The sequence below is a fragment of the Amblyomma maculatum genome, chromosome 5, assembly GCF_055883805.1.
Source record: "Amblyomma maculatum isolate TAMU_Amacu chromosome 5, ASM5588380v1, whole genome shotgun sequence".
In the NCBI taxonomy this organism is placed as follows: Eukaryota; Metazoa; Arthropoda; class Arachnida; order Ixodida; family Ixodidae; genus Amblyomma; species Amblyomma maculatum.
The window spans coordinates 140,493,100-140,520,314 of NC_139348.1; the positions used below are offsets into that span (position 1 = coordinate 140,493,100).

At 46.1% G+C, this 27,215-nt stretch overlaps 1 protein-coding gene across 1 annotated transcript in view; it reads right to left on the minus strand.

Annotated features, from left to right (window-relative positions):
* The window catches only part of IRSp53 (Insulin receptor substrate 53 kDa), a 152,550-nt gene extending 133,012 nt beyond the window's left edge, over window positions 1-19,538 (minus strand). The window contains exon 1 of the mRNA XM_084604513.1: window positions 19,127-19,538. Coding sequence (XP_084460639.1) covers window positions 19,127-19,174 — 48 coding nt within the window. The 5' untranslated portion in view covers window positions 19,175-19,538. The remainder of the gene's footprint in view (window positions 1-19,126) is intronic.
* Window positions 19,539-27,215: the final 7,677 nt, after the last annotated feature.

Here is a 27,215-nt window from a genome sequence, read left to right on the forward strand (position 1 = left end):
GTCAAGGCCTCCGCTAGCATACCAGTTAGCCGAAGCCCGCAAGTGCATTAGCACCAAGCCAAAAAGAAAAGAAAGAAAGAGTAGAAATGTCTAGCCGCCAAATCGTTCAGCGTCTCACTGCAATCGACAAGGAATGCAAAACATATCTCGTTGCCGATGACGAGAACGTGCTTTTTCAATCATCTTCGCAATGCGCGGGAGCTACTATCGAGGACAGCAGCTTGAGGGGGACGTTGATAGTTCTCACCCGCATACGAGGAAAGGCGCGAAGGAATAGGTCTGCAGCTGCATTTCGAAAGGCCGCTTTACAACTGCAGCGAGATAGCGGCTGTGCAGTGCTGCTTCAATTGCGTGTTGCACAACCTTTGCATCTGTGCAGGTGGAGCATCCAGGTTTTATTATTATTATTATTATTTTCTTGGCGCTTGGCAGCCATCCTTATCTGATCGCTTCGTCAGAGCTCTGCAATAAATTACCCTGTATTTCTCACATTTTTCGCTTTTGCATTAAAATCCCCGCCATTTCTAGAGCTTAAGTGTTTACAGACAGTTGCCCGTACGTGTTTCCACTCACGCACATTTACAGGTCACCACAAGATGCTGCCTCGGCAACGCGTTGACGATTTGCGCTTGTAATGCGGACCTTATAGTATTCCGAGTGTTTCGATGTCCTATAAGGTGAGAGTAACTTACTAACAAAAGTGGCTATTAATGGTGGCGCCTACAACCGGAGGTTTCCTAAGTAGCTTAAGCCAATAGAGAGAGAGAGAGAGTACAGTTAGGACTAGCCATGTCACGAGTACTGGACCCGAAATCGGAACAATTATCCAACGCATTGTGTCTGAGGATCAAATACCAGCAGGCTGAAACAATAAGAATAATCTGATCAGTAGGTAGTGAAACCTCTAAACCGTCTCTTCCAGACAAATTTACAGGATAGCGATGCACCTGGCATGTGACCAGACCCGCTTGACGACCCGCCATCAAACAGAGTGGGTAAGGAGTTTCCGAAAGGCCCAGTAGAACTACGGCCGAAGAAAGAGCGACACGTGGGAGAAGGAGGAGACAGAAGAGGGGTTTCCCATTTAGTGGCATTTAGAAGTGTGGCAGAAGTCACGTGCTTTTGGAGGCACTGTAGTTAAGGGCGCTCTTCGCGAAGGACAAAGACTTATTCGCTACGGCAGAAGAGGTTATGACGTCGTCCGGTGAAATGACTGGGATAAGTAAGAAAGGGCGTTTTAATGTAATCATTAAATCATGAAAAGAGCTTCTCCTGAGGGCTAGTGTTATGGTTATTGCGGCCATTTTGCGCGAGCGGTTTTAGCAACGGACAAACATGGCCTTGAAGTGGCCATGACGGGATAGTTGCTTTTTCGTCTGCACAAAATATAACGCCACCCTCTCTCCTATCATTTGCATTTTATCACAGTGATACCAATCCTGTCCTCATCACCATCACTGACAACAGGAAAATCAGGATCGAGAACGCTATTCCACGAGTGTTACTGAGCTCATCTTTGCAACCGACAACAACAAAACAAAAATTTAACGTGCCCGTCCTCTTTTGTGTTTTCGGTTACTGCAGCGGGCCGTGACACTCGCGCGCAAATGGTGTCTGTCCATTACCTACATCGCTTTCTAAAGTCATCTCTGGAACTAAGTTGCCAAGAGCTTTGACACCCAAGTCGCTATCAAGTTCGATGACTTTGCACCTAACGTCATTTCTCGAACCATGGCGTTCGGTACATGCGCGAGGCCGCAATAAGCGGGAACCCGCACTGAAGATCGCTGTCCGAGGCATTGAGCTCATTCTCCCGTCTCCTTCTCACCCATCCTCCTCGCCCGCCCGCCCATACACTCACTCATCGCTACCACCGCCACTCGAAACGAAGCAAGATTTGTAAAGAAAAACAACAACGGACGTAATTCAAGTCGACGCCCCCGCCCCCCCCCCCCCCCCCAATAGTGGGTTGTTTGTTTGTTTTGTCGAACTTTCTTTCACCCCGGCTCCTAAGGGAGAACCTGGCGCTGACGTTCGGACCCCACAGTGAGATCGATCTCCCTCACTAAAACTGCAGCCGTCAGTTTTCTTTTCGCGAGTTTCACAGCGTGAAACAAACCGCTCGCTCGGCGTCACTCGTCAGTGCGAGTTCTGATGAAGTCGGAAACCATACAAACTGAACCCCGAGACCCTCGCTTATACGACGGAAAACGAGAAACACACTATACGGCAGAGGTTTGTGAAGGGATGAGATTAGAAAAGCGCGGAAGAGGAGTAAGAGAAGAATGAGACGCGAGTAAGAAGAAGCAGAGGCGATCGTTCTGCCCCCTCGTGGCGGCAGGAATCAGCGGAACGCTTTTCTGAACCTCGAGGAGCGGTGGGAGTGGCTGGAGTTAATGGAGCGCCACCCGAGAAGACGTCAGGACTCCCGCGCACTGTGCGAGGAGCGTCCAGGCGTGTCGCGGAGCAAGTTGCGCGTACCCTGGACTCGAATCAAGTAGTCGGTGCTTGAGCGGCGTTGCTGCTCAGTACCGTGCAGTTCCGGTCATGAGGTGGCTGCAATGAGGACAGCTTTCACTATGCTGCACGGAAGATAGCTTTTTCAACCGCATTATCCTTGCGCGACACGCGGTAGTCTCCTCGCTTGCTAGCGGAGGAGACTCCAAATGTATATTTGCGCAGCAAATAAGAAAGAACAAAAACGTATCCGTTTGTGGCAAGGCAGCGAGTTGTCACCCCAGAGTTCTTTTTTCTTTCCTTATAGCCAAATAGATAGCCTTATAATACTTAGCTAATTCAATGGCGTGTTTATAGCGCTCTCTTAGCGCGTCGACATCATTAAGAACAAACCAATATAAACTGCTAAACCTACACTGGCATGAGCGGCTTGAGCGCAATCCTGTGTATATGAGTAGCAACTATTTTGTATATATGTAGAATGGCTATAGAAAGCTGTATATAGTTATCTATAGATAGATATCTATAGGGCGGCCCTCTGGACCACCTTATCCCAGTTGGCGTGGGCCAATCTGGGCGCAAGGTTCTGCTTGGTCTCCCGCAACCCGCCATAGTCATCCGGAACACAAACGTCTCGGACAGAATGGCCACTCAAAACAGTGTGGTCGAGCAGATGAACTGTAAATAATTTTTTAAGTCTAGAAATGCTAGCTCGTGAGCCTTGGTTTGCAGTACCGCGCTTCTGCGTGAAATAAGCATAAGAAAAGGAAAAGGAAGGAAAGGAAAGAGATAAGTAAAGTTTCCGCTTCCTTCATGTAAGCTTCATTCGGCTCGTATTAGCGTGCTTCTTATGAAAACTAAAAAAAAAAAAAAAAAGAAGAAGAACACTGAACGTAGTTGGGCCGTTTTGACGAAGTGTACACCCTCCCGTATACCCTCTCGTTCATTCGTGCGGCGAAGTACACGTACAGTACCTATTCCTTATCTATCCAGGAACGCAAAGTGATACGGCGGATATATAATTTTCGGGCCGAACGGTATTATTTGGTACATAAGACCACCAAGCAAAAAGCATTGCCGATTTCTATTAGGAGAGAAAATATACGTAGAATCAAATCTGACTATATATGGCTCGGGTTCAAAGCACTGAACATCAGAAAACGTAGGCTAAGAAGAATGCCGCATGAACGGCTTCAATTTATTTGATGGTTTGGCGCTGCTTAACGTGCTACCATCACTGGTACGTTTGTATTTCGCCTCCCCTCAGCAGAAATGTAGCCGTTAGGGCCACAATTCGGACCCGCGCTCAGCGTGCGTACGCAGAAGCCCCATTGTGGCTGGTCAGTTTGAACAGGTTGTTTATGGAAATCGGGGAGCATGCATGCAAACGTTGGTTTCAGAGGGAAACGCACTAGATTACAATGGAAAGAAAATGCTGCCCTAAGGCATGCAATCTGTGCATTCTTCTTTTTTTCCTTCTCTCTTCCCTCTGCACTTGAACATCGAGTTCCACATGGCCGAGTGTCTGGTACCAAAGCAGGCTTGCGGGTTAGTCAGCGAAAATACGTCCCTGATACTCCTTGAAGGCAGTCTAGCTAGGTGCACGACTGTAGTCAAGTGATTTGGCATCATCTGCATATCCCTGCCTACTCATGCCCAGCGAGCGTTGACATTTATATAAAAGCCTGCTGTTTAACTTATACTCCCACCACATTTGTGGCGGAATGGTGTAGTGCATACACTCTGTTTAAGTCACTCTCCAACGGCCGTGGTGGGTGGCGCGGCCAGCTCCTTCAAGGGGTAGACGGCATCGCTTGGAAGGGCGCTCCCGCCACCGGTGGGCTAGTACCTGCACTGGCCATCCGGGACTATTGCCCATGTTGTCGATCGTAGACGCTTGAAGCAGGGCGACCTCTATACTCTGCTACTCGAAGGATTTTTTTTCCCCCGATATCTGTGCAGGGAACTCTGTCAACATCGCCCTCCTAACCGCTAGAATATAATCCAGGTGTATTCAAGGCCGCAGCCCACATCTTTGCCTACTGGTAAAACGTGAACGTTAATGAGCATTTACCAAGTTGTCCTGTTGTTTATTCTTTCTTGTTACGCAGGTATGTAGCGCGCCGCAGTGACGATAAGGGACAGAGAGACAATCCCGCTACACTTATTAGTAACACGAATAAGGAAATAAGAATCTAAAGAACCCAGGTGGTTAAAACTTGCGGAACCCTCACTACGGTGCCGGTCATAGCTCAAGCCGCTTTAGAATGTTAAGCCTCGCAAACCAAACCAAACCGAAAATTCCTACAGGAAACGCTATTGAATATTGATGTTCAATCACGTGGACCTGCAGTAGGTTAATTTTAATGAACGCATTAATTATTAATTAATTAATTAATTAATTAATTAATTAATTAAAAAAGTCTCAGACTTCAATGTTTGCAGCGTCAACATTCTGGCCACTCCACCTTGGGCACCTCGGTACTATAATTCTCCTGCACAGGGTTAGTGCAGTCGCCTCACCATTTCTTGCTTCATTCTTCTTGGCAGGTCTAATTTTTCCTCCTGGTAGCTTTATATAGCTCTCTACTTCGTTTGCCCGAATGCCTGTCGCTGCATACACGGAAGAGTGTAAATAAAGTACAGGTATATTTACTCGCCGCCTACTCGACGCAACGACCCAGGTGCACCTTCCAAAACCGCGCGCGCTGCGCGGATTAACGTTATACTCTTTCACGATTCTCCAAAGCGAAATCTCGGCAAGCTAGACATTTACAGCGTTGCACGTCTCCTACACGCGGAGGCGAGTGCAAAGCATGGGGTGTAGCGGAAAAGTTCGTCGGCACGAGGAACTGCATCCTTACACAGAAAGACGAAACAGCTTTCGGGGTGTCCGCTCAGGCAAGTCGAACGTAATTACTTGGAAGAGGTAACGGACTGCGCGGTGGAAATCGCGGCACCAAATTCGCAATTTGTTTCTTCTCCCGCGTGTGTCTGGTTCCCTGCGCAAGTCATGGGGGAGCGGAGGTTGTGAAGAACAAAAGGCAAGCACAGCACGGCTGATTGAAAAACGAGTCGGCGGGTGTTCCCTGGTGAGTATTCCACGGGTTGGAAGACGAGACGCGGATGATGACGCGGAAAACGGCTTCCTTTTATTTATTTTCCTAAATTTCCCTCCTCGCCAATTACACACTGGGGAGAGGAACATGAAAAACAATTCGCGAAATGTTTGCCGCGTAGCGTTTATTCAAGGCCTTTGCTGCGTACAATGAGTTAGCGAATGTTGTAGTATGTAGATGTCAGGAAAGATTGAAGCTTAATGTTTCTGCGAGCTCGGTTTAAGCACACACTACATCGGTTAAGGTTTGGAGAGACGGCCTGAACAGACTATAGCGAGTTGATAAGGAAGAAAGCCAGAACAGAGAAAGTAAGAACAATCGAAACATAAGCGAAAGAAGTTTACAGTTCCGAAAGAGTCAATTCCACAGCCTCATTTACAAGCTCTAAACAATTTGTTCAAGAAAATCCTCGATTTTTGCTCTAACTTCTACAAACTTGCTCTTTAGACAAATATGCAAAATATTTTTCGCGGTACTTTTATGTTGTCATATTTATACGAGAACCAGGAGCCGACGTCTTCGGCGACTGAACGCTTCGCAATAGCCATGAATATCAGAATTAATCTTATTAATACGATCAGCCGCCACGGTGAGTCAGTGGCTAGGCGTTCGGTAACAGGTCCCGGATTCGCGGGATTGAATTGTGGCCGCATTTCGAAGTAGGCGATATGCAAATTTTCCCTCGCATCGTGTAATGAAAGCGCACGTTAAGGAATCTCACATGTTCTTAACTTATCCGCAACTCTCCGCTATGGCGTTTCTAATAATTCATGTGTCCTTTGGAGACGTTATACCCCAGAGACCTCCGTGCTACATACTATACTTCGTCTCACAAGATGTTGGCAGCACTGCGAAAGGTAAAGGCACCCCAGTACAATCCGGATCACGCGCATTACAATAGGCAATTGTGCTCTTACGCGCCTCTCGCCCCCCCCCCCCCCCCTTCCAATTGGCGGGGGTGACAGTAAGAGCACAATTCTCCATTATATTAGAGTGCACAGGGGCGAGAGGCACTTAGGAGCACGACTGCAATGGTTTCTCTGCCTTTCGCAGTGCCGAAGATATCTTGTGAGACGAAGTATGCATACCATATTTGCTTACTGCTACAAAAAGAGCGTACTAAACCATGCTCATCAAGCTGTGTTGCTATTGCAGATGATATCGCAAGCAGAGATGGACGAGCGATGTCACGCTACTGGGCGGAACGGATCAGCTCGGAAGGGAATAGCCACAGAAATTCTTCCTCACGCAATTGGTTGGCAACGCCTATAGTCACAACAAATCTGTCCGCTTCCTGTGCGTCCTCAGTGTAAGAGCGCGTGCATCCGTCTCCCCAGTCCACACTCTCAAAACACGCGCAACCACAGGCTTGTAAAACACAAATGAACGATGTAGTGATGCTACGTGCCCTTGAACGGCGTGTTCGTCCGAAGAGACGAGCGCCATGAGCTCGTGTCCCTTCGGCGGAGATGCCGCTGTCAATCACGCACGCGCGCGCGTGCGTCCAGCCCCGGTCGTAGTACCGTTACCGGTCTCGCAACGTTCACCGTTATAAATGAAGCGTGCAGACCGCATGAGTCATCGACGGAGAAAAGCACACAAGTGGCCGCCACAGCCAAGCTCTTGAGTCGCGCGTGCCCAAAACGCCCAGCTGTTTTCTGGCAGCAAAGGCTGTGGGAGAAATAGAGAAGAGCAGAGAGAGAAAGAAAACACATTTGCGCCAGAGGTGAGCGCATTTTCAGCTGGCTAGAAAGCGTGACGTTTCTCCCAGAGCGCAGCTGGTTGTCGATAACGCAGGCGCCACCGGCTGCCTATGCGTTGTGTAGTTGCACACGCATCCCTCGAAAACGGCGTGGAATCTGCACTGTGCAGAAGCACGATCGTTGATTGTCGTGGGCGATTACTGGCGGACCGGCTCAGATCTCTTCCCATGTTCTGTGCTTGCTAGCGGAGAATGACCCCAGTCGCCGTTACAACTCATCGGAGCAATATATGATTCGTTATTGCTAAAGACGTGCGGCGTGTCCGGGGCAAATAGTATTTATTTATTTTATTTATTTATTTAATCATACTGCAGGCCAATATGTTGGCCCAAGCAGGAGGGGCAATACAACAGAAATATTGGAATATAAAGCAATACAGAGCAAAAAGGACAAAAAACTGAGGACAAAAGTTCAACTCTGGTCACTGTAATGAAATGGGCAAAATTCAAGAACACAGTTCAACCCAAGGAGCCTTTGTTCCGAAAAGACACTCCAGTTCTTTTAGGAAGTTGTTTGATGCATAAACATTCGGTGGCAGTTCATTCCAATCGTTCACAGTTTTAGGGAAAAAAACTGTTCTTATAAGAGTATGCTTTAGCGAAAATAGGAGCTAGCGTGTGCAGTGTAGTATGTCTTGTTCTTCTAGTAGTGGCTTTCTGAACGCATTTCGCAAGGTTTATGGGAATTTTTTCTGACAGACATTTATGAAGAAATAGAAGTCGACTTATTTTCCTGCGTATGTCTAACCTGGGAATCTGATGCTCTTGCATAAGGAAAGATGGAGAATCTAGTCTTTTGTATTTGCAATATATAAATCTTACGGCCTTTCTCTTATACGTTCCAGTTTATCTATGTCTTTCTTGGTGTAGGGATCCCATAGTACTGACGCATATTCCAATTTAGACCTTATACATGCATTATAAGCTAAAAGCTTTGTACTTGCAGGAGCATTTTTTACCTTCCTTTTCAGAAAGCATAACTTTTGAAAAGCAGAAGCACAGATGTTCGAGTATAGTTTCTTATAGTGCGCTAAAATTGAACAATAGAAAAAAAGAAAAAACAGCAGATGACCCTCAGAGGAGGGTGTTCAGCAAAAGGCATCGATCGATTTTAAAGACATCGCAGATAATCTGATAAGGCTTGTATTGCAGCGCGAACCACAAGAAGGGACGACGACAGACAGAGTGAAAAGAGCGCTGTCGTCGTCTGTCGTCGTCCCTTTTTGTGGTTCGCGCTGCAATACAAGTTAGATATGAACCAACTAGCCCGCCAAGCAACCGTTCTGATAAGGCTATGGTGAACCTCCTTCTATATATCAGAACCTGCTGCGTATTGTCAGCAGACCTAAGGACATTAGCCGAGGCGCCACGGGAATCGATCGATACATGCCATTGGCTACAAAGAGGTTGCAGCAGACTGTAGTAATACCCACCTGTTTCAGGCATCGTTGGCTTATAAGATACCTATAACTGCTACGCGGAAATTACAAAGATGGTGGCACGCAGTTATCAAGGTCATGGACACCTATAGGTTTGCGAATACGCTATTTTAGTATAGATCATTTCACTGCTTTGGAATGCTTGCTCTTCACCTGTAGGGACTGGGAGGGTATGCGGCAGCATAATACCTCATTTATCACCTCGTGGCTGCCAGCTGCCTCTCATATTTCAGCATAATATAGCTGGCGTTTGAGCTCTGAGGATAACTTTATGCATATACAATCCTTCTAAATACCGAAAACTCGAGAACGCAATGTTGCATTTGCATCTTCATCAGAATTTTTTGGCATGGACGCCGATGTCGCCGCCTTTTGTGCTAATGGGATATATCAGGGCCATTTGTTTAACCTACACCAGCTACACCAGTGTGGCAAGTCTCCTATACCTACAATTGATTTTTGTTGCACTGGTGTAGGAGGTGTAGGTAAAAGAAAATGACCCTATCATGCTCACGAGTTGACCGTCATACTGCGCTTGTTCACATCTTTTTGCTAGATTAGGAGAGCGTAAATTGACTTTGGCAGGTGGACGTCGGTTTTCGAGGAACTCCGGGTTTTCCTCCCAGCGGGACTTTAATGGATTCTCATTAATTGATTCAATTACTGATTGCGAGAGGTGACTTTGGCAGGTAGTTTTTTGGTGGCACTCAATGTGAAGCCGGTTTCCCTTGTAATGGCGCTTCTTATGCTATTGCATCAGACTTATTCAATTGAATACATCATGTGGTTTCATGGCACGGTGTATATGAGCTAGGACTGTGGTTTCCACCCCCCGAAAAAGAGTTGGAGAATTGAGCTGAGTGGACTCGACCCTACTTGGTTTACATGAACCCGACCCGACGAGCGCAGAAGTGGCTCTGGACGAGCGGCGATTATGGTGGCACCTCGCGTTGAGGCGAAGAACTAGCAGACGGCACCCGATTCCGGTTTTTTTCCCTCGCGCGTCTCTAGCATTTTACGTACTGTTCTCCTCTCTCACTGTGCCCCGACTCACCCCGACAACGTTTACATGCTTCCTGCAGCGGGATCGAGTCCAGTCAACCCACACCCTGCGCAGGAGTTGACTGGACTCGACCCGTCGTCTTCACGACCCGAACTGACGAGGTTTACATGAACCCGGTAACAGGTTTTCGACCCGATAACTCAACTCAACCCGTTCCTGTGGGATCCATGTAAACGCCGCTGCATTCTCTCGGGGCGTTGAGTAACAATCCCGCATAGAGCGCGGTTAAAAGGTGGAGAACATTTGCGGCAAAAGGCACTGTGAGAGCAGCATGCAGAATTCGCTGCATTAAAGTCTTCTCTCGACTCTGCCGTTATCGACTGCTGCCAGTCGACGCACCCAATCGCATGCGGCGACTCTTTCAAACGTTGAGCCTCAACACTGTACATTGTGTCACCCACCGCATATCCGAGACACGTCGAACGAAACCATCCGGAAGCAGAGGTAGAAAGCGAACTTCTTTTTCTTTCTAAGTGAGAAACGATCGAACAGAAGAAGATAACTTTGTTCGCCTGTATTGGAGAGTTTCTTTCTGACGTGACAGCGGGAGTGAAACGAAGTGGAGAACGCACGGGGCAAATTGAAATTATAATGCGGCGCCAGTTTAATCTTCTTGAAAAGAAGACTGCTTTTCAGCGCCATTCCGACTTGGTGTCTCTTTTCATTTCATATAATTCTCTCCCTCTTCTAAAAGCGAGGGAAGAGCAAAAAGCGCAAAGACTGCCTGAGGTGTTTAAGCCAGCAAAAGGGGAGGGGGTGGGGGTGAAGAAGGGGACTAGACTTTGCAAGGGATCGCAGACCGTCACTGAACAATGGACCGCTCGCCTAGCTGTCAGCCATCGGCCCGGATAGACGTCAAAAGGATGTGCTCATCCCCTGCGGAGTCAAACGTTGTGGGGGGTGGTTAGGGAGGGCGCTGCCTTCCAATTACACACACTATGTGGGTGAAGTCCGCGTCGCGTGAGCGGGGTGAATTCTCTCTGCTGGAATGCCACAGCAACCGCCATCTACCGGAAGGCATTCACTGCACCCAGAAGTAGCTGGCGTCAAATAGCGAGCAAAAGTTCTTTTCCCCGAGGGATCTAGCTGCCTGACTGAATGCCTGCCTGCCCCACTGCGCTCCCGATGATAGATGAAGGAAACTCGGATTGCAAAGCACGTCGGGAATCGGCGGGACAGTGCGCTGCCCGCCTCCTCGCGGTGGGAGGAGGTAATCCGGCGTCCCGGCCGCGAGCAGCAAGCGCTTCGCTTTAGGAATTGCTCATTTTGTACTGGGCACGTATCGTACGATATGAGATGCCGGGAAGACTATGAAAAACGGTAGAAGTAGCAGTTTTCTGCCTCTTTGCTCTTGCAAAAGGAAGACTTACAAAAGCATTACTGTAGCTGCGGCTTCGACATTTTTCCGGTCAAGAAAATATTCCCAGTAGGGAACTTCACGATAAGATTAAGGTTTTCCCGCGAACAATAATCTTTTCACCCAAAATAACGGGTAGATGGCGTGCTTGTAGGTAGGAGGTTAGGCTGCCACGCTGGGTCAGCACTTCTTTGGGACATTTGAATCGAGACTCTGCAAATGAACCTCGGAAAAAGAGATATGTCTGTGACCGAGGAGGGAAAATTATTCAAAGATGATCAATGAGAACCATGTGGCATATATGCGACAGCGTAAATTTTTATTGAACACTACATGTTTATCATATATTACGTAAAGAAATGGTAGATACATTAATGCTCTTGTGCGATGGCAATTTACGTTTAGGTGTCTTAGACCGCATGTGATGCCCTGTAGCCATCAGCATTTCGTTAATGGGAAGATTTCGAGCTCAATTAGGTCATCATAGCTCTGCGGTCCGATAAGTGGAAGCTCCTATGCCACCTCTCATAGGCATGCTGGTGATACGCAAGGGTCCCGTGTTTTCGCCATCTCACCATTGCATGTACAAGCAGGTGCCCGAATTTGCACCTCCTTGCGACTCGACTATGCCATCTTGTCTCGTGGCCTCGCACCACCGGAAGACCGGTCGCACGCCTGGCGACTTCCTTGAGAGAAAGAGAAATGAACGCGGGCGCCATTGCCCCTACAACCTATCAGCGCCCGTCTATGTCACCTGCCAACTGCCACCTGCCTGAGATTTTAGAGGCTGCGAGGCTTGAAACGAGACCTGCATGGGTCTCAGTGTTTTTCATCTGAAAGCTGCCACCTGCCGTAGGCGTGCTCCTGGCTTTTTTTTAAGCTGCGAGGCTTCAAACGGGGAGTGCAAGGGTCCCGGTGTTTGTCACCTCAAAACTGCCACCTGCCATAGGCATGCTCGAGATTTTTCGAAGTTACGAGGCTTAAACAGGCTTTTCATAGGTCCGTGTGTTGGTCACCTGAATACTGTCGCTTACCATAGACACGCTCGTGATTTTTCGAGGTTGCGAGACTTCAAACGATTTTGCAAGCGTCCCGGTGTATCTCACTTTAAATCTACCACCTGCCAAAGACGTATTCATGATTTTTCGAGGCTGCGAGACTTCAAAAGGAGGGTATGAGGGTCCCCATGTTCGTCACTTAAAAACTACCACCTGCTACAGGCATGTTCGTGATTTTTCAAGGTTACGAGGCTTAAAACTAGCTGTGCATGGGCCCCGGCGTTTGTCACCTGTCATAAGCATGCTCGTGATTTTTAGAAGTTGCGAGGTTTCAAAAGAGGGGTACATGGGTTCCGTTGTTTGTCACCTAAAACAACCACCTGCCAAAAACGCGCTCCTGATTTTTCGAGGCTGCGAGGCTCCAAACGGAGAGTGCGTGAGTCGAGGTTTTTGTCACCTGCAATTGCCTCCTGCATAGGCATGCTCTTGATTTTTCAGGTTAGCGAGGGTTGAAACGGGTGGTGCAAGGGTGCCGGCGTTTGTCACCTGAAAACTGCTACCTGCCTGGGCATGCTCGTGATTTTCAAGACTGCAGCGTTTCAAACAGTCGATGACGCTGACGTCAACGACGCTGCCGGACATTTTGTTTCTACACAGGCGTACTAATGTTCTCGCCTTAAAGTAAAACGTGGATGTACAAATCGTAGTAGGAAAGGAAAATTGTATTCAGCTGATCCGGGGAATATTAAAGCTCACGGTGCATGCCAAAGAAAGCATGATAAAGCGCTCGGCCGCACTCTCTCATGGCTAAGAGGCATGCTGCAATAAAAACTGATTAGAAAGATCCATGGCTAACCGGAAACGAGTGCTGTTCAAACGAAGAAAATTGGCGAAAGGTTCGCCAACAGGAGACATTGAACTGATGCATAGGATTTTCAAAATGCGAGATGTTAAGGAATAGATGTGTCACAACCTGACGCTCGTTAGCTCCTTTTCCCGTTTGGACATCCACTCGAAGAAAGACAACTGACGACTAATTGAAGGCTGAGGTTTAGCAGAACGTTTGCGTGCTTGTAAGTACTGATTGGTTTCGCCACGGCGATATAAGCATAAGCAACGACTGATTGTAGATACAAAACTATGTTAAACGGTTGCCAAAAATAATCTTGCGTTGAATGGGTATGCTGTGTGCGCGTTTCATCTTTGCTGACATCCTTCCAGAAACAGACAAAAACACGCATATACCTGCGCTATCGAAAATCAGCGGACAGTTGCTAAAGATCACAAACGTGAAACTCTTAACATTTTTGTGTGTATAATATGAACTTTATCGTCATTATCTCAAGTAGCACCAAAGCTTGTCTTCTCAGAGGCACCTGGGAGAAATGCGCTGCGGGTGATTTTTCTTGAGCCTAACAAGATATTGTTACATATGAAGCTGTGTTGATACCTGACTGTCCAGATAACTGTCTGTCCTCAGTCAACATATGCTCTATTTTTACACCTTCTATATCGTGAATGCACAACTCCGTTCGACGCACGATCGCTCTCGAAGAAAGCCGTCACTGTTCCTCAACGACCTCTGTAATACTCTGATGCATAATTTTATTTCATTTGTTCGAAACATTTCTGCCTATTCAAATAGACTCCCTAAGCAAACCTAAATTTGAGAGCGTGTTAATTAGATTAGCTTTAAAGCCCTCTGGAATAACTCAACACTACTGGGGCATGATTACGAAGATAAGCGTTATGATATGATCATAAATATATTTGAGTCTTTCCCATCATTATCTCTGGTTTTGCTGTTTATAAAATATTTCAATCTTACGTCATGAACGAAACCCCCTCGGTGGTGGTGCGCAATGAACAGAGTAATCTCAATACAAAACGAAAAATGAGCATTAAAATGTCAGATTCACAGTGCTGGATGTACTGCAGGCAATCAAAATTACTGCTGCAGTCCTACAAAAGATATCAATGCCTAAGTGATGAAGAATACGCCTATTCCGGTAGCGCTGAAACCTTTCAGCCATGTTGCGGTTTTGTTCCAGCCGAATGCCATTTTGATGTTACATGTGTCCTATTTTCTAACATTTTTAGAAGTGTTAAATATAAACGTTGATAACATGTTTCAATAACACAAAAACGACATTAATCTAACATTTTTGCAACATGAACGTATCCTTCTTAAAAATGATAAAGAAGCTCCGACGGGCCAACCAGTCGTGATAGTGCACAACTTAACTTTTTGAAGAAACCACAATACAGCGCAACTCATACAATCCCCTCTGAACAAATAGCAGAGTCAAGATTTTATATTCATCAATGAGAGATGTTCCTTGAGTGAAAGTGGAGAATTGATAATATGCAAACGTTCTTAACTAAATAATAGGGCTATGCATGCACTCTATGGCAGGCTTCATCTCAAAGATTTTGTTGCAAAGAAGTGTTATTAAAGAAAAACAACATGTCTAACAGAAGAAAAAGGTCAAACGAGCTGGGACTCAGTGCTTGAATATATTTGCTATGTTGTTTTATCATTATTATTCAAGCATTATTTTAGCATATACAAAATTATATAAAACAACATTTCCTTGTAACGTTTATATAATGTTTATAATTGAACATAAAGCTTTATGTAACATTAGAGTAACCTTAGGAAGTCAACTTGTTTAATATTTGTGTTGAATGTTCTACTGCTTTTTTATGGCACACTGTAAGACAGGTATGCGGCTATGCAATGTTCAGCGCCTGATGCTCAAGGCTGATGGTCAACATCAGGAAACATTCAGGCTACTTACATAACACGTTTCTAATATTAATGTAATTAAGAGTATGATATCTCTTTATCAATTAAATTTGCCGGAACCTTGAAGTGGCTGCTGAAATGAGCGTCAGGACATAGTGTAGATCACCACTAACCTCAAAACGGCGATCACGGGGTTCTTTTTGGTGCAGACAGCACGCGTTTTATTCGCGTGGGGCAAAACTTTTGAAATTCTACTTTCTCAACACGAAAGGTGTCGCCCTTTTTCAGACAAATAAATGCCAACATACAAAGAAAGAGGCACAGAAGTTACTTTTACCGAGAACAATATTGAAATAGAATTTTGTGAATATCTGCTGAAAAATATACCAGGAAACACGAACTCTGCTCATTGAAGGCCTAAAGTAGAGCTTGGGCTTTTGGGGCGGTTTTAGAAACACCGAAGTCGGTCGTAATTTGCAGCGGCGCTAAATAGACCATGAAAGTATGGTCAAACAGTCAAGTCATTAACAAATAATTTTGAAGAAACGCTTAGGAGTGATAGCAAGTGGCGACGCATACAAATGCGACTTTAACAATATCCTCATAACAGAGACGATTAAGTGGAAGGTAGCTCTGCTTATCAACCATGCAGCTGGAGCAGGTAAAAGAAGTGACACAATAAAATAGTGGACAAGTTTATCTTAACGACGCATTCGCACAGTTAATTAGCCTGCACTTCGTTTTCAATACTTCTTCAATATCTCCATCAACGTGAGTGGCGAGGTTTGAACATAATGCGCCAGCATTTAAGCTCTCTTCTGTAGAATAAGTATGAATGAAGTCGATCGAAGTTTGCTTCGAACGCGAGCCCGTTCCTATCAGGCCAGTAAAGAAAAAAAAATGATCTAAACAATGTGTTCTGAGCTTCTTGGAGCATAACCTCAGGGACTTCCAGTTCATCTTGTTTTTTTAGCTGATGGCTTTGAACATTTCAGACACCAGCTCAGCTCATGGGTGCGGAAATAAAGCATTCAGTTGCGAGACACTGCTGGAGTGAACACCTCTGTGTAGCTCTATACTATCGTGAAATCAAATGTGCCATTTACCAACCCTTCCAGCATAAACACTCTAAACACTCACGCACAAAACGCACAGAAAAACTTCAACCATCTATACCAACTCCAGTAAGGTAACTTGCAGTAATAACGCGACTACAGAAACCAACCAATTTGACATATCTGATAGGTTTCTTCAAACACAGTCAAATCCTCACAATCACCTCTTTATGCTAGGATTGGGAGAATCGGGCTCGTTTATCAACGTGGCCCCGAAATTAATGTTCGAGCACCCTCGAATCCATGCCGAGTCCAGCGTCAATGGAAGACGCCACAACATACAAACAGCAAATAGCTGACCATCAAGAGAACGTCAAAGCATCCCCCACAGTCTTCAGCGTCACTCAACACGGAACAAGCGCACATCCTTAGCGTAGTAATTCGACTCCACGTGGAACTAATGCTGTGCAACTTCAGATGGTCTGACACAGCTCAGTGTTCCCGCTATCCGGGGATCAGGGTAAATACAGAGGACAGTCTGCACTTCCGTAACACTGCTATTGCCTCTACTTATTTCCTTTACCTTACCATTTTCCCTGGAGTACTTGGCTTCACTTTAGCAGCAGATGCAGAGATGCACTCCAGAGGCAACGGAAGATAAGCGGGCCTTATAGCAGCAAGAGCGTTTTTCTGCTGGGCCGTTAGTGTTGGCCTTCAAAAGAGGTTTTTCCGTCTCTTCAAATGGTTTGGGCTTATTATGAAACTAAGGGAATGTGCATGGCAGCAAGTTAGGTTAGTGGGTGCGAACTTGAACCATGAGATTAAAACAGCAAGGGGATTCTTAACACTTCACATGTCGCTTTTTTTCTTTGTTTTTTCTTTTTACAAGTGGGGCAGTGCAAGTTTTTCGGGCTTCTTTTAGAAAGAGGTGCTCGGACTTCGTACTGGCCACCGGTGATTATAGAGCCCGGCTAACCAATTCTCTAATCAACGTACAAACGAAATATCTGCCACTTTCAGTGCCACCACCATTTGCCGACCGGACAGCCAGAAACAGGACTGTCCGGCCTGGCTGAAGTTGGCGGCGAAAGAAAAAAAAATAAAACAAATTCGCTAAGGAATGCAGCAGTTGCGCTGCTCCGTGGTGTTCAGCTGGGCCTAGGGGACAATACAATCCTCCTTTCGCAGGGGTTCAACTTTGAACAAAGCCAAAAAAGAAGTAATATATTCAATGTTGAAGATAGTAAGTGACGCCTGTTGAGGTTGTCTGAGAACACACACACTACTCCCTCTCTTTGCAGGCTATACATGAATACCCCATAAGTCGCACCTGAACGCCTCAGTTCAGTTCAGTCGTGTCCGACTTTTCGTGACCCTATGGACCATGTCACGCCACGCTTTCCGGTCTCTCACTATCTTCATAACATCACATAACTTCATCTGCAGCGCCTCGAGGATGCCATCTAACCATCGCGTTCACTGCCTACCCCTTCTCCGGCGACCCTCAACCTTTCCCAACATCAAATCGTTCTCCAGCGACTGCTCTCTTCTCATCAGATGACCAAAGTAGCTGAGCTTTAACTTTAGAATTTGACCCTCCAATGAGCAGTCAGGGTTTATGGTCGACAATATCGACTGATTTCATCTTCTGGCAGTCCAAGGAACTCTCAAGAGTCTTCGCCAGCACCAAAATTCAAACGCGTCAATTCTTCGGCGGTCAGCCTTTTTCACAGTCCAACTCTCGCATCCATACATCACAACTGGAAAGACCATAGCACGAGTTATACGGATGCCTACCTGAACGCCTACCCCACCATTATTTCACAACGTAGTGAACTTGAACGGCTGGTGTACTGGCTGTGAATGCGAACAAAAAATTCTTCAAAGGGAATGCATTCATTTGTTCAAGGAAGATGCTCGAATCCACCGACCGAACCTGCGAGATTTGCCTTAGCTGGCGTCCTCTGTGTCACCGTTCCAGAGTGGACGTCTTTTAGCGTCTGTCCATGCTGAATACATCCGGCTCACTGACGCAGAAAGCGGCAACTTCGTTCGCAGCGTTTCGAGGTTTTAAGTGGCACGTTGTGTTTCGTATCGCGGAAGGTGAATGCGTATGTTGCGAGCGCTGTTTCACGTAGCAGCATATCCGTGTGTCGAAACATTCCGCAGAGGCGCGTACTTACATACCTCTTGTCTTAGTCACGGCGGGTAAGAGCGGGCGTTGTCACCCCGAGCACACATTGTAACGCTTCAAGCGTAGTTTTCCCTAATTCTAAATATCCTTTAACGTCGTATAGCGTTAAAACGTGAAATTGCCGCACTATAAACTCGCACTTTTTTACCGAGCACACAGATGTTTTGTGACCGACGAATATAAACGCTGGCGTCGACTACCTGACATTTTATCTTCTGCCCTTTCATTTGTTTTTGTTTTTTGCGAGGGGCCGTTTAGTGCAAAGCGAGGTAAATATCGCAAATCAGCAGCGACTCCTCAAGGCGCTTGAGTAACATTTGAGCTTTATATGTACAATACAAAAATATTTCTTTACTTCTAACTTTTAAAAAAAGTTTTTGTATAATTCTCAACCCCTATTCCGCACCTATTCCCGGCCCGTCGCATAGTGGAATATCATAAAGTAGTTTCCCAAAAGCTTTTTAATTTGAAGTAAAAGCTCCAACTTCGTTTCCTTAAAATTAGGTGAGCACCAGGCTCTACCTTAATTAACAACAACTATTTTTGACGACCTGTCCTGCGCATTTTGTAAGCATAACGTTTCCTTAAATGTAGAGTGCACCGCAGTGCCTTTCGAAATTTCTTTCTTCGCTGCAGCTACTGAGCATTGGGGCTGTGCAGGACAGGCTACAGCTTGCAAGATAAATTTCTAAAATGCGTGCTTTTTAAATAAAAAGTAAAAATTCGTATTTGGCTCATACTCGGTAAAGAAAAATTGCTTCTTTGTGCTGGTCGATGTCTGCGCTTATGACAACTTATTTCTAGTGATAGAACTTCAATAAATCCTCGCGCTTAGAAATTGGCGACGTAAGTAAGTTATATTTCACATGCTTCTTGTATGTTTCAGTCGTTCGATATTAGGCAAATTTCACACTCATAGCTAGATATTCTCACCTTGTAGGCTCCATCCACGAGCCGCACCATCTCCTCGTATTCCGTCATGTTTTTTTCCTTCTTTTTCTCTTCGCTGACCTTGAAAATCCGCACACTTCACAGCACACTCACGCACACACACACCACGTCACCACACTTTGAAAGTCGCAAACACTTGTACGCCGTGTCGACACGCTCCGGCAGTCAGCATAGCCGCTGGCGGCGCAAATAAAAAAAAAAGACACGATCGTGGCGCGCACGGTTGCCGTAAGAAGCCGTTCGCTGAAGATCGGCGTTAGCGAACACGCGGCGCCGGCTGATCCGAAAGCCGCGGCAAAAAAAATAACACCGAGGAACCACGAGGAGCCCTCCGCTTTACCGGGAGCCGCGCGGCTATGCGAAGAACCGCGGCCGCTGGAAAACGCCAAGCGACGCCAGATCGCATACCGATGGAGAGAGGAACAACGCGCGCGGTCCTTCTCCTCCAATGGAAAGCGACGCCCGCGCGCTCTGCGTCACTTCCGGCAGCGGCGGCCAGCGGCAGCTGCTCGCAGAGACCGACTGCTTCCGGTTTCGGTGCTCGCGCGCGCCGCGTCGTCTGCTTCTTTGAGCGTCGTCTGGTACGTAACTAGCAGCAAGGGGCCAAATAACACACAACGTCTGTATAAAGCGAGTTTTTAGACAAAGTGGTCTGGATTATGTATCGATAGAGGTTTTGGAGATGTTATCGTGCAAGCAAACAAATAGTGGAAACCGGACATTATATTGGCGGACGAGAAAAAAAGAAAAGGATACGAAGCTGGCAGTGACATGGGACGGAGGACTAACGCTAGGCCATCCCAATAAAATCATCTCATCGTCATCTCATCATCACGTCGCTTTCATCGGCTGATCGGCAAGTAAGAATGTATTGAGCGGTAATTCAATATCGAAAAGCAGAGTGGAGCAATAGATGTGAACTTTCTTACGCTGCTGACAAGGTTGCAAACAAAAGCCTAACGTATATAACCGAAAATGCTTAAAATCCAGAATATGATATATTATAATTCAGCTGCATCTTAAAAAAAGAAATCTGGTTCTTGATGAAAGAAGGAATGTTATTCTTTTCAACAACGTCATCCTCATATACCTGAAGAGAAAACAGTACATGTGAAGATGACTATGGAGACAATCCAAGTCAGGTTTGATCAAACTGTCAACAAAGCCGGACTGTCAAAAGCATACGCAGCATAAATCCTTTGCGATGTGGTTTAACAGCAAGTTCAGCTGAAATACGCATTGTGTCACAGTAACATAGAGCTTTAAATGGGAATTGTTTTTCTAAACGAATTTTTATTCTTTATGCCCTGTATTTCATATTTTGGAATATAAACAGATCGTTCTGCGTGTATATAGACTGCGCTCCGATTATACGGGACCTCTTTACGCAGACCACAATTAATAAATTTGATGGTGAAGAGGCCACTAGGTTTGTACTGTAAACTCCATCAAAACATTTGTGTGTAAACCTATAGTTGGAGCCAGCTGATCTAATACCAGGGCCATGGTCATTTCGTTCTTAGGTAATAGCGGTAAGGGTCCTCTAAATGTAAAACCCGAGGGGCGCTCCGACTCGAAAGTCCTCATTGGTCGAGGAGGTAGTGACGTCAGAGCTATTTGAAATTCACTTGAAAGAAAAACTGGCTTGTCAAAAGTGTCAATTGGGCCGCGAGCCGAAGTCGCTGGACGCCCCAATTATCGTTCGTTCAATCAACAGAACGGAAGCCTTGCACGAGAACTTCCTCACACAATGTGCAGATTAGACCACAGAAACGCGTATTTAATCAGTGTCGCTAATTAGTGGCACTAATTTATTGTCCCTTTTATACATAATCGCACATTCGGAACCTGTGTCGTCCAAGTTTTTTACGCGGTTCGCTACTTGTATCAGTTAATTACTAAGCTTTTCAATATAGAACGCAGTAAACTAGATCTTTTTCTTTTCCTACGCGTATGATACTAGACAAAGGCCACGTAACTTATCGTATACATTATAATCTTTAACAGTTCTTTGTCGTGACAATAACTGACTGAAATAGCTTTTATGCTGGTGCCATTTTACAGTCAAATGGAAAATATTTTTTCACACGCACCTAATTGCTTTGCGTCCGTTTTGTTTGTTTCAAAGTATATTTATTCTTTATCCTACTCTTTTTCGCATTTTGTATTCTGTGCATGAAGAATGATGACGGGGATAAAATACGTAAGATGGATGAAAGAGCAACACCATTGCGTCAGAAAAGAAACAACTGGCACAATTAGCTTTGGTTAACTTTGTTAATTCAATTCGTTAACTTTTCATATTTATGCTGTTATATTTCCTGCGGTGTGTATTTGGAATATCTACCTTCTATTTCTTCGTCTTAATATTTCGATTTGTACAGTTACCGTGGCTGTTCTTCTCTATATGTACTTGTTGCCTTTCTGCGGGTAAAGTCTGGAAACGAGATTGCTGCATCTGAAAATAGAAAGCATACAAAATAAAAGCATCCGTCATTCTGTCACACGGACTTACTTTTCGCTCCAGGTATACGTCATAATTTATAGCCCATTCTATCGTTCATTGAAGAATAAGCTGAAATGCACTTCAGGAAAGGAGTAGAAAGTTCGAGGATCCTCATCGATGGAGGCATGCCGTATTCTATTGTATTGACGGGGTTCCTTTTCTGCTGCTCGGCACAACACGTTAGTCCGTTTTGTTGCATGCTCAGGGCAGGTAAATTTTGACTAATTAGCTGCTTTTATGGCCTCAGGACCCCTCCATCCCTCCAGTAAGACAGCGGGTACTAGTTGTCGAAGAGGTTCGGAATATTTGTGAAAGTAAACACATTCAGAGAAGGAGTATAAAAATCGCCTAACGTGTGAAAGGTGGAACGACTCTTTTAGAAACAATTTCTGTCAGCGAAAGTTTAAATGCTTTAAATGAAAGTTTAAATAAAAGTTTAATAGAGTTGAAAACTCCCGTGTATTTGCGTAAGCCTTAACTACAACCTCAAATTGGCGTGTTGGCTGTATGGTATTTTGTAAAACGGTACTGTGTGCTGAACTTGCAATATCCTTTTGGTTGTTGTTTTTTTTGAGCCTGATAAACACTGATAAAATAAACTTTTCAGAACAAAATTTGGCGATATTTCGAAATTCCTAGTTGGTAACCAACATGATCGAAATTCTGGCCCTGTCAAGAGAACTTCGTTGTACAATTTCATATATTGAGATCGACTTCGCGACTTCACGGAAATAGTGCTCTTTGGTTGCGGGCACCCACTCGTTTGACGGCAAGTTGCACGTCGATTGAAAGATCGTGCTTGCTCCTCCAGCACAAAACGACGGCCGCACGCGGCGTCACTTCCGGCAGCGAGAACTGGTCGTGCGAAGTAAGCAGACAGCTTCCGCTTTTGGCGCCCAACCTTGTCGTCTGCTTTCTGCTGAGTCATCTCTCTATCTCGCACTGAAGTATGCGCTCTTTCCTAGGTAGCGCCAACGACACACCCATGTTTGAACAGTCACGTGCTCGCCTCTCAATTAGGGGCGAGTCTCCGTCACTTAGCCTCCTAGGTTGTTTCTTTTCTTTTTCCTTTTCCGGCGTCCCTTTGCGAGCCCTCTACCGTATGCATGAAGGCTACGCTTACGCACACGTGCGGAAGGTTTAATTCTGGGTACTCAAGACCTGGCTAAGGGCGGTTTCGAAAGCGAGGAACGCGCTTCTGCTTACAACCTTACAGAGCCGGCACTTTGGGGTCGCATTAACATAGTGGTATAGCATTCGTGTGAAGGGACTCGCAGGCAACGAATGCTGTTCACGTATTCGTGCTACACTTCTCGTATCCTGGGGAGCACGAAGTTCAGTGAAGTTTCCTTAGGAACAAGTTACATTATCATTATAACACCAGGCTATATACGCTGCGGGGAAAGGACTTTCCCGTCTACATCGAATCAGATGTTTCCTGAGCTAGCCATCGTCCCCAGGTGTACCTCAACATTTCCTGATCTCACCTGCATACCCAACTTCATACAGTCCCAAGTTAAGCTATGCATCGCTCGAAATACACTCGATCCTTCCGAAAGGACTTCCATTGCCTGTGCTCGGAACTATACGTATTCAACCTAGGTACATTTTCTGCTCTTCACTATTGCTGATATACCAATAACTAGTTTAACTAGTGTTTGATTTGTAACCCGCGCTTTTCTTGTTATTTTAACGTTGCCGGCATTATTTAAGCGCGAAGTGCTAAAGGCTCCGTTTTGGAGAAAATTTGGTGTTGTCGACGTTAATGATGTTGGTGTTGTGAGCGGAAAGTCCCGGGCATGACTCTGGCAGGTGGTAGTTGGCAGGTGGCATGACCCAGCACTGATTAATCGATGGTTTGTGCGACGTCACGAGACCACATGACGTCACAAAGTTGGGAGGTGCTGCCACCTCCGGTTGCTCATTTGAGGTGGGAGGGATATGAGTGGGGAATCAAGATTTCAGGGCTCCTGGAGACCGAATAAGGCACCCTACTCCTGGTACATGCAGGCGGGTCAGTACCGCTTGATTAAACTATAGGTCTTCATATCTATGCCGGAAGGTATACCGATAGAGCATACGAAACCACCAACATAGAAACATTAACATAGGTGCCGCCGTTGTGGCGCAGTGGTTACGGCGCTAGACTACTGTGCCCAAAAGTGCGGGAACGAATCCCGGCCGCTGCGGCCGCTTTTCGGTGCAGGCTAAAAGCAAGGCGGTCGTGCGCTGCTTTGCGGTGTCAGTGCACGTCTAAGAATCCCAGGTGGTCGAAAGTTTCGGAGTCCTCCACTACGACGTCTCTCATAGCCTGAGTCGCTTTGGGACGTTAAACCCCATGAACCAAACCTAAACCAAACATTAACATAGATGCTTGAACCATGTTTTACTTTCACCAGTTCGCGTCTCTCATAGCCTGAGTCGCTTTGGGACGTTAAACCCCACAAACCAACCAACTTTCACCAGTTCTTTCCATTTGTGGAGCGCATTTTCTGAAAGATCTTGATTTATAGTAGAAAAGTTATAATTCTGCTCCTGCAGAATTTGATGGCGAGTGCAGAAAGCGGTAAGAAACAGCAATGAGCTCGAGAATAAAGGGATCTACATGAGACTACATGTGGCTTGACATGAGACTACCATATATGACGGCAACATTCGAGCATTTCATAGTTGTGACATTTCCTCGAGAAGGAAACCTGTATTTTGACGTTTTCGCTTTTGCACAAGGAAGAAAGAAAAAAATAAATAGAGAAGAAAAAAATACGAAAAGAAAGGAAGAAAGGAAGAAGGGAAGGAAGGAAGGAAGGAAGACACAAACAAACGCGACTCATAGGGAAGGAAAAACAAGGGCGGTCGAATCGATAAACGTGTACAGTTGCGAAACTTCAAAGCACAAGAACGGAGAAACAGCAGGGATATTCTGAGCTCTATCAGTATGAAAAGGCTTCAAAAATGAGTAAAAGAAATGGGAAGCCGCGCAACTAAATAAAGAAGGAAACCTAGACCTACCAACTGAAAAAAGGAGTTAACAAAGCGCACAAGCAGTTATGAACACCTTCACACGGTGCATTTGCGAGGCTGGGCAGTACAACGGACATCACTGCTCACGACAAGTAGACGCGCAATAAAACAGTGAGTCCAAGACATCCACGAAAACGTCAAGGCACCTCATTTATGTGAAATAACTTCGCTCCCGAAAGAATGACTCATACACATAATAAAAACACCTCGCCGCAAACAACCTATAGACAAAGATAGAATATTCGTCATTCAAATGAATCGACAGAGAGCTCACACAGACTTCACAATCGTGAAGATTCTCTTTGCTGTTATGCTTGCGGTGCTGTTTGCGTATTCGCGAGTGCTTTTGAAGTTAAAGCAGTCAGCAGTCAGAATACAAGATGCCACTCTACGTAGTTTGCGTTTGTGTGCTTTCAACTTTCAGCTAAGCCTCGCCAAGCAGCCTATTGAACTGCAGTTTGCAGCGGGCGGTGACATGTGTCACTAAACAGCAGGGCCGTCGAGAATGTCACACTTCTCTCGTTCATGATGCCTTCGCTCTACTTCCGGCACGGGCCAGGAACCGAGTGCGACCCAGATCGACGAGGTCGCCAAGCAGGTGCGAAACAGGTGCGCCTGGGACTCTCCCCCCTTGTACGAGCTGTCGTGCACAGAGACGCACACAGTGGTTTGCCCTTTCTTTTCCGGCAAAGCTCGAATTAGTCTCAGAATGCACACTAGCAGATGTCTTCCAAAAAGGCGTCCTTGTTCTCCTAAAAACCTCTGCTGTGACCTTTTTTTACATGTATAGTACCCAATACAACCGACCTAGTAAGTGAACCTTGGTTTCTTGTCAGTCTGCTGCGTATTTATTGCCTGGAAAGAGCATCGCATAGCCTTGAAAGTGATGGCATACGCAAGGCCAACCTTATGAAGAATTGACATGTGTTTACAGCTTTGCTTTCAGAAACTTGGTTTTTTGCGCTTGCTGGTTCACAGCTTCAAAACAACGAGCGAATACAACCGTCGTGTTCTCGGCACCTATGAAACTTGCTGTGTGGGGCTAACTTGTAAAAATTATTGACAGCAAGCTACATGGACGCACAGGTAACGCAGGTAACGAGCGATGAAGGGGCCGTGTATCAAAATTTCCTGTCATCCGGCAACAAATACAGGGCGTTTCAGGAAAGACTAAGCAATTTTAGGAAATAGTAAGTTCAAAATAGAAAAACAAATATTTTCAGGAACAAACTCTCTGTTGCTCTAATTGTAAAGCCACTAATAAACTAATACCCACTAATAAACTTTTGAATTATCGCAATTGGTTTGTAAGTCTTAAGAGGTAAGAGTGCTAATGGCGAGATCGAAGTCGTGAATAAGAGGGTGCCGTATCAATTTCTAAAGCTAAGAAAAACTCATTTTGTTTGGAGCGCGAGGAATCCCAACGCCTTTTTCTGCACGATACCGAAACTGACCGCAAGGGATTCGCTGCAAACTCGGTACAGAAGCGACGTCTGGTGATGACGTGAACATTTTTCAACGGCGCTGAATTCGAACTGCACGCAGTATTGCGCATTGCCATGCAAGTTCTTCTGCCTCGCAACTTTGTGCATGGGAAATGCCAGTCCTTGCTAGCTGCGCGCTGTTGTGCCTGACCAAAGCCGCCCAGAAATTCAGCCGGACGCCAAACTTCTTAGGCTAACGCCTCCTTCACAAAATACGGATACTTCTGTGCAAAGCACCAATGCACTGGAGGCGAGCCATGCCAAAGAGAGAGAAGCGACGTGTTTCGACATGAGCTGAGCGTCCAGACAGCACGGCGCCGTGGCCCTGACGGTGAACCCCTTCTCGCCCAGCGGCATATTTGAAGCGAGAGCGCAGCAAGCTCTCCCATTGGCCCTGCGAAAGTGCTGCCGTCGGATTGGACCATTTTGAGCGTCAACGGTTCTCGGCGACGGAGTCTCAAGTGCTTCCGTTCGAGACTCCGAGTGTGAATTCATCACTAGCGTCCATCGGGAGCAGTTCGCCCCCTGACAGTGCGGACGCGGCGGAATCTCCCCGGCCGTCGCTGCGCGAGAACAGTCGCGTACGGCTATGTTAGCTTTCGGCCCCAGAGCCTAACTCGTTGTTTAAATGCCTGTAAATAGTGTATAAAGCTTTTTCTTCATCTCACCAACGCCGACTCGGATTCATCGCTACCGCCCAGGGAGCTGACAGCCATCGTTCACGAAACGGGTGACGAGCGCTGCGTTACCAACTCCTTGGCACAACCCTGTTGACGGTGGGCTACTGTGTGATAACCCCACCGGCACAACATTGGTGGCAGCTGCGGGATCCACTGGCACAACAGCACTCACATTTTTAAGAGCGATGCAGCGAATTAAAGTACATGATATGTCACAGCGAAGGAGGCAGTTCGAATTTGGCGCCGTTGCCACTGTATCACGTCAGCATTGAACGCCGCTTGAAGAGGTCGCAATAGCGCTCGCTGGCGTCGGAACGAAGGCTATATTGATCTTTAGCGACAGTAAAACTGCTCTCTGGAATATCGGAAAAGGCAGGGTC